Source organism: Lagopus muta, chromosome Z (assembly GCF_023343835.1).
Source record: "Lagopus muta isolate bLagMut1 chromosome Z, bLagMut1 primary, whole genome shotgun sequence".
Taxonomy (NCBI): domain Eukaryota; kingdom Metazoa; phylum Chordata; class Aves; order Galliformes; family Phasianidae; genus Lagopus; species Lagopus muta.
Genome location: NC_064472.1, coordinates 56,690,608 through 56,697,284, shown reverse-complemented (window position 1 = coordinate 56,697,284; position 6,677 = coordinate 56,690,608). Strand labels below are relative to the sequence as shown.

The 6,677-nt window shown below is 50.2% G+C and overlaps 1 protein-coding gene across 1 annotated transcript; it reads left to right on the top strand.

Annotated features, from left to right (window-relative positions):
• The first annotated feature begins 495 nt into the window (after window positions 1-495).
• TMEM271 (transmembrane protein 271) lies at window positions 496-6,278 on the top strand. Its single transcript, XM_048931547.1, has one exon. It carries the CDS (start codon window positions 554-556, stop codon window positions 1,691-1,693), a length of 1,140 nt encoding a protein of 379 aa, XP_048787504.1. The 5' UTR covers window positions 496-553; the 3' UTR covers window positions 1,694-6,278.
• Window positions 6,279-6,677: the final 399 nt, after the last annotated feature.

Below are 6,677 nucleotides of genomic sequence, written 5' to 3'. Positions count from 1 at the left end.
AGCGAGAAAAATACATACATAGCTAAATGCACGGATAAGTAAATAAAAATATATTAATTCAAATTAAAACATTTTTACTGGAGGGAGATAGCAGGAGGATGAGTCCTCCGCGCAGGGCTGAGCCCCCGCCGCCCGTGTACCCCTCATCGTGCGCCCTGTTTCGAGAAGTGCACAGCCAGTCCGGCCGAGGGTCGCCCACCCCACCGCGCCCCCGCCGGGCCGTCGGGCCGCCCCCCTCCGGCAGCCGCGGCTCCCATCCATAATTAATCGCCTCCCCGCAGCCGCCGCGATAAGAGAGGGCGGGCGGGGACGAGGAGGCGGCGGCGGCCGGGAGGCGGGGGGGGGAGCGTGTGCGCTCGCCGCGCCTGGCTCACTGCGGCCGGCGGCTGCCTGCCGTGCGGAGCCGAGCGGAGCCGAGCCGCCCCGTCGGGGAGCGCCGCGCCCGCATGGCCGCGCCGCGCCGCGCCGCCGCCGCCGCCGCGGGGCCGGGGGGGGGCCGCGGGAGGAGGATGAGGCGGGCGGCGGGGCGGCGGCGGCGGCGGCGGCGCGGAGGATGAAGTGGAGCGTGCGGGGAGCCTGCGCCGCGCTCTCCAGCTGCCTCCTGCTCGCCTGCGCCCTCAGCGCCGCCGCCGTGGGCCTGAAGTGCTTCTCGCTGGGCTCCGAGCTGAAGGGAGAGCCCTTCCGCCTGGGCACCGCCGCCGGCGCCTTCTACTCGGGGCTGCTGCTGGCCGCCGGCCTCTCGCTGCTCGCCGCCGCGCTACTCTGCTGCCGCCCGCCCGACGAGGCGCCCGCGGTCCCGGCCCCGGCCCCGGCTCCAGCCCCCGACCCCGGCGGCGGCGCCGGCCCCGGCTCCGGCTCCGGCCCCGGCTCCGGCTCCGGCTCCGGCTCCTGCCCCGGCTCTGGCGCCGGCCCCGGCCCCTGTCCCGGTGGGAGCGAAGCTGCGGCAGCCGCGCCGTCGGGGCCGGGGGAGAAGGCGTCGCCCGGGGGGCGGCAGAACTTCCTGCTGCTGGGGGTGCTGGTGTTCATGCTGGGCGTGCTGAGCGCTTTCGCCGGCGCCGTCATCGACGGCGACACCGTGTCGCTGGTGGAGAGGAAGTACTCGCACTACTGCCTGCTGCAGCCCGGCGGCGCGGCCCGCCCGCGGAGCAGTCCCGCGGTCCCCGACGGCTCGGCGGCGGCGCTCCGCTGCCAGAAGCTGCGGGACTACCAGCGCGGGTTGGTGCTCTCCACCGTCTTCAACGCGCTGGAGTGCCTGCTGGGCCTGCTCAACCTGCTCCTCGTCAAGAACTACAAGGCCTCGCAGCAGCGCGGGCGCCGGCGGAGGCGGCGGAGAGCGGCTCCGGCGGCGGCGGCCCCGGCGGGCGGGAGGCGGCGGCGGCGGAGGGGCGGCGGCGGGCGGCGGGTGCCTCGCCACAGCCAGGGCTCGCTCTTCTCGGGCGGCGAGTCCGAGCTCAGCCCCGGTGACTGCCCCTTCCAGGCCGTCTCCTACATCAACGTGGGGGTCTTCCACGTCTTCGACGAGGCCGGCGTGGAGGTGCACTGCGGCGGGCACCCGTCCGTCGAGCTGCCGGGCTACTCGCCCATGGATCCCGAGCTCAACGCCTCCTACCCGTACTGCTACCCGCTGCCCAGCGAGCAGCCCCCCGCCTACGAGGAGATCTACCCCGGGGAGCCCTGCGCCCACGGCACCTAGCGCCGCGCCCCGACGGCACCGCCAGCGGCAGCGGCTCCGGGGGCAAAGCGCTGCGGGGCTCGGGGCGGCCGCCGGCCTCCGAGTGCACGGCCCCGCGCTGCGCGTCTGTCTCTGCGGAAGCTCTCTCTCCCTGCTCTCCTCTCGCTGTCCCTGCGTCCGTCTGTCCGCCGGCGGCTAGGTTCTCCAAAGGCTGCGCAAGAAATGCCGAAGGGTTGGTTCCTCCCGCCGCCTCTCCTCCGTAGCCAAGTTTAGTTCCCTTGAAGTGATTCATCAGTCTCCAGCTTTAGCAGTCCAGAGTTACCCATTTATGATAACCAGCCAGTGTAAGGAAAAGGTGTCATGAAGCTTCTTTACCTCTCAAAAGAGCTAAATTTCTGAACAACGCAGAGACATTCGTGTCACGTTTACTAGAGATGTATTGGGGATCTTTAACGTTTACACTACTCCTCGGGAGAATTGAGTTCTGTTCTAAGATTTAGTGAGTTAAAACATTTGTCAGTCTTGTAAGATGCACATCGAGAAAAACCTGCACTTTGAAAAAGAAACAGGAAAAAAATCAACAACGTTTTTGTACACTAACGTGCCTGCTTTTGTTGATAACTTCTTACTGTAAAAGCTTTCAGAAGTCTATAGTGAAAATGTTTGGTAAATTCACTGCAGTTTAAAATCGATGATTAGTTCCTTTACTAAAACAGCTAGGATGTTGCTAGGATATGGCAGTTACAGGGGAGTCCAAATGTCATACACATTCCTTTTTGTAAACAGGTTCTGTGTTTTTATGCGAGGCAGGATTTCTTTTCGGTTTACACAGGTGAAGGTTTAATTCTATTTTGTACAACTACATGGTTTACCTTGTAAAGAGTTCCATTTTACCTGTTACGGTCCATCAATCTGGTAAGCTTGAATATTAAAGTTTTATTTGAAATATATATATATTGTAAAACAGCCTTAACCGGTGCAGTGGTCACAGTTTTAAAGGAAATAGGAAAAAAAAAAAGAAAAAAAAAGAAGAAACCCCCCCCCCCCCATCTTGGAAGGCATCTTCCGAATGTGTTTTCAGAGCAGTATTTACTCCTGTTACAGAGATTTAATTTTTTTTTTCCTTTCAAAGAGGCCACTTTAATTCCATAGGAGGGGGGAAATGATAATAATAATAATAATAGGATTGTGTGCTGTTAACTCCTTCTGAACTTGGAGGTGTGAAAAAGGCAGAAAGAAACTGCTAAATGCTGTTCCTGGATTCTGCCTTGGAATGCCAGAGTCAAGGTGGTGTCAGAAAGTGCCAGCTAAGGAAGTAGGTACCGCATGTTGTCTTTACATCTGTCCAGGACAGGTGAAAGCTTAATTTCATGCTGCACGGAGAACCCAAAAGCAGCTCTCCAGATTGCTTTCAGTTCAGCACCCCCAGGAACCCTATGCTGAAATGGAGCTTTACAAAATGACCTTTCTGTTCCTCCTGTTTGGAGCCTGCTGCATAGCACCCGTGTCTCAGATACCAGAGAGAGAGTTAAGGGAATGCAAAGTTACAGTGTATTTCTGTGGTCCTGGAAAATTGTTCTAAAACCTTTAGCTGCAGAGAGACTGACGTAATTTACAGCCTTAGAATTGGAGAGAGACAATTTTAGCCTAAAAATAACCAAATCCTTCTGCATTGTTTTGTTTTCTAAAGAGTTTTCACTTGCACGCTTTATATAACCTGAAATTCAGAATGCCTTAGAAGTCTTGAAATTGCAGTCTGTGGTCTGCAAAACTCATAGTGACAGCCCTCACCTAGGGAAGACAGTCTGAAGCAGCATGCCCAGGCTGCCAGGAGCTGCAGAAATCTAAGGCGGCACCTTTTGGGCAGCAGATTTCCTTGTGCAGAGGGCCAGCCTGGGACATCTGCTCTGGGCATGTCTCATGTTAGCACTGGAGATGGGCTCTATGGTGGCTGTGTGCTGGCTGTATGGTTGGTTGTGTGCTGGCTGTATGGCTGCCTGCATGCTGGCTGTGTGCTGCCTCTGCAGATCACCTTCTTAACCCCTTGCAGAGAAGTCAGTTAAAAGTCTTTACCTACAATATCAACTGAGGCACAGAATTGAATTGGCAGCATGCTGTCTTGCTTATATACCAAAATATCCTGCAAAAAACGAGTTACAAAAGTAGGGAGGTTAAATCCTTACACAGGTCTCTGCACAGATGAGTTTAATAGCACGGCACAGCACCCTGTACTGAGTTAAATAGGAACTGCCCAGCTGCAGAGTGAGTTTGGAAGACAGATCAGCAAGGTGCCTACATACAGATTGAGAAGTGATAGTTGTTGGCTTTAAAAAATAATAAAAAATTGGCTGTTCATGTAAGTTGAATCTTAGTTTTACTTAAGGAATTGATTTTTGACACAAAAAACAGTATTTTACGCAACTCTTCTAGGAATTGTGGACTAGATGATTCTGAAACTCCAGATGTTCCAAAGATCAGTGCTCAGGGAAATAAATGGAAAGTTGAGAAAGCTACCTATTCTACTCAATTGTTTAATGTGAACAATTTTAATCTATGAATTTTTAAGATTGTTAAATTCATAACTTTCTTTTGTGTGTGCGTGTGCACGCGTGTGTGTATGGGTGTTTGCATTTTATTTGAATCTGTTCAGGATGCCATTGAATTAGAATATTTCTTTGTGGCTCAGTTTCAGTTCCCAGATTTCTATTTTCCCTCATTTAGGTTTTGACCCCTGCACAGGAGCTCAGTTTAGTGGTGGACAGCTTGCCAGAATGATGTCCAAGTCGGGCTCCCACAGAAGCCAGTAGGCACCATTTCTTTTACTTCAGTGGGTCTGGGCATAGATGATACCTAACATCTATTCCAAAGGAATATCGATCTTCTGGCACAATGGGATGCGGCAGAGGCATATTATTTCTCAGTTATTTATTAGTTGTATGGACAGCAGTATTAAGGGAGGTCACTTACGGTATTATACACTTTTTTTTAAAAAACAGGGAAAAAATGATTGGTAGGCAAATTGACCAAACAAGCCATGTTTTCTTAAAGATGGTATACAAGTGTTTCAGGTACCTGGTGAGTAACTTTTCAGATAAAACACCACACGTATTTATTTCTCAGTGAGAAGAAGCTTGTAACTACAGGATTCAAGATGAAGCTTCACGAGCGTGATTGCAGTATGGTGAAGCCATTTTTAGCAAACCTGAATCATCACTCTATCTTCTGAGCAATAATGTTAGAGTGTATAAACTGTACTGTGCCGAAATTGAAAATAGGCTGGTGTGGGAAGCATTGGAGCGTAGGTTAATTACCTGAGAGGACTCATCCCATCCCTTTGTTTTCCATTCTCTGTCACATGAGTGTCAAGGCGAATGCAAACCCGATCGATTCATGTCACCGGAGGATGCTAATTACCAGGCTTTTGCCTTAAATAGCAAAAACGGGGAGAACGGAAGAGAGATGTTGTGTGTGTGCTATCAAATCTCCATTTTGCTCAGCTGAAGTAATGACAAGTATGCTTTTTGCCCCACGGCTTGTGTTTTTAATTTGCTCACAGCTTTGCTCACATCTGTTCAAAGGGAGGGGAGAATAGATGCAGCGCTGCTTGTTTGGTAACATGGAGTACTGATTGGGTCACAGGCTGCTCCCAGCCTTCCGGTCCCTCTCACAGGTAGCAGCAGTGAGTCAAGGGATGAAACGGTGGAAAATCAAGTCTGCTGTCTTTGAAGCGACAGGATTTGCCTTCATCTGGAAAAAAAAAATGTATTCCCACCAGCCTATTAGCAATTCACATGAATTCTTTTCACACTCCAACATCCTTGCTTAAAACTGTTACTTACATTTTGCATTGTAATTGACAGAATATATGTGAATCTAAAAACAGGAAAAAAATGATGTTAGAGGGAATTCGTATTTTAAGTAGTACAGATATTACTCAAAACTTTGATTTCACTGTAGGACTTCTTTGGTTCACCAAAAAGCGCTATAGTGGCTGGTATAACTTAGGATATATTTCAGACATAATGTTTAATCATCAGAAAAAGTTTATGAATGTTCACATGAGGAGGGCAATCTGTTTCTGCTTTTGGACATAGTACATATGAAAAACTTTTCCTCATTTTGCCATTTACTCCAAGATTGATCCTCAACAAAATGTCAATAATTGATCTTGTAATTTTAGGATCAATAAAATACATTTTAAAGCACAGCATATCCTATAAGAAAAGCCTAATGCTCTTCATTTAATAATCTCCACTGTCTCAGATTGATGCCTGATATTACAATTGAAACTAGATGTTTAGCTACCCTTTTCATTACAAAACACATTTTCCAGGCATTTGCAACTTCTGCAAGTGGAACCCTTGCAAAAAAAAATCCCCAGTTTTCCTGTGAAGTCCAGTTAAATATTTCCTGGTGACAAGATGTTCCGTTGTTCTAGATACATTCATCTGGTATTAATCTACATCTGTCGATTTTATGAGATGGCAATCTTTATGTGCACTGACTGTGTTACTGGTCCTTCATTGCAGGCTCCTATCTCCAATTAAAGTGTGTAGGGGTAAGACTGAATTCCTCATGGTTGCTGTCCACTTCTTAAATCTCTTCATTACCTCGCAGTGACATGTGACTAGTGGTTAGTATACATTTCAGACTCAATAGCGCTGATCCAAGAGCAGTTCAGCAGATCAAAGGTGGTGCAGTGCTGTGAGTAAACCTTCCCATCCAGGCTGCAGCAGCTCAGCATTCAGTGTGTTCTGCCCGAAGGGAGGCACTGCCTACACAAAGCAACAGCAGGAGATCTGAGCACATAAGTTGCACGCAGGCCTTTCATATTTCCTTTCTACCACAGTATCAGTGTTGAAACTGTTCCCCTACTTCCTACTCAGTGCACTTCCTACTCAGTGTTTCAGGAGCTGCTAAAGTTTTCCCAAAGTTTGCCTATACATCACCTTGACATCATCCCAGATAACCTGAGCTTGAAGATTAAGTCAGTTAAGAAGTCATG

Bases quoted from the DNA above. Each gene is read 5' to 3' on its own strand.
- TMEM271 (XM_048931547.1), top strand. From the start codon at position 554: ATGAAGTGGAGCGTGCGGGGAGCCTGCGCCGCGCTCTCCAGCTGCCTC.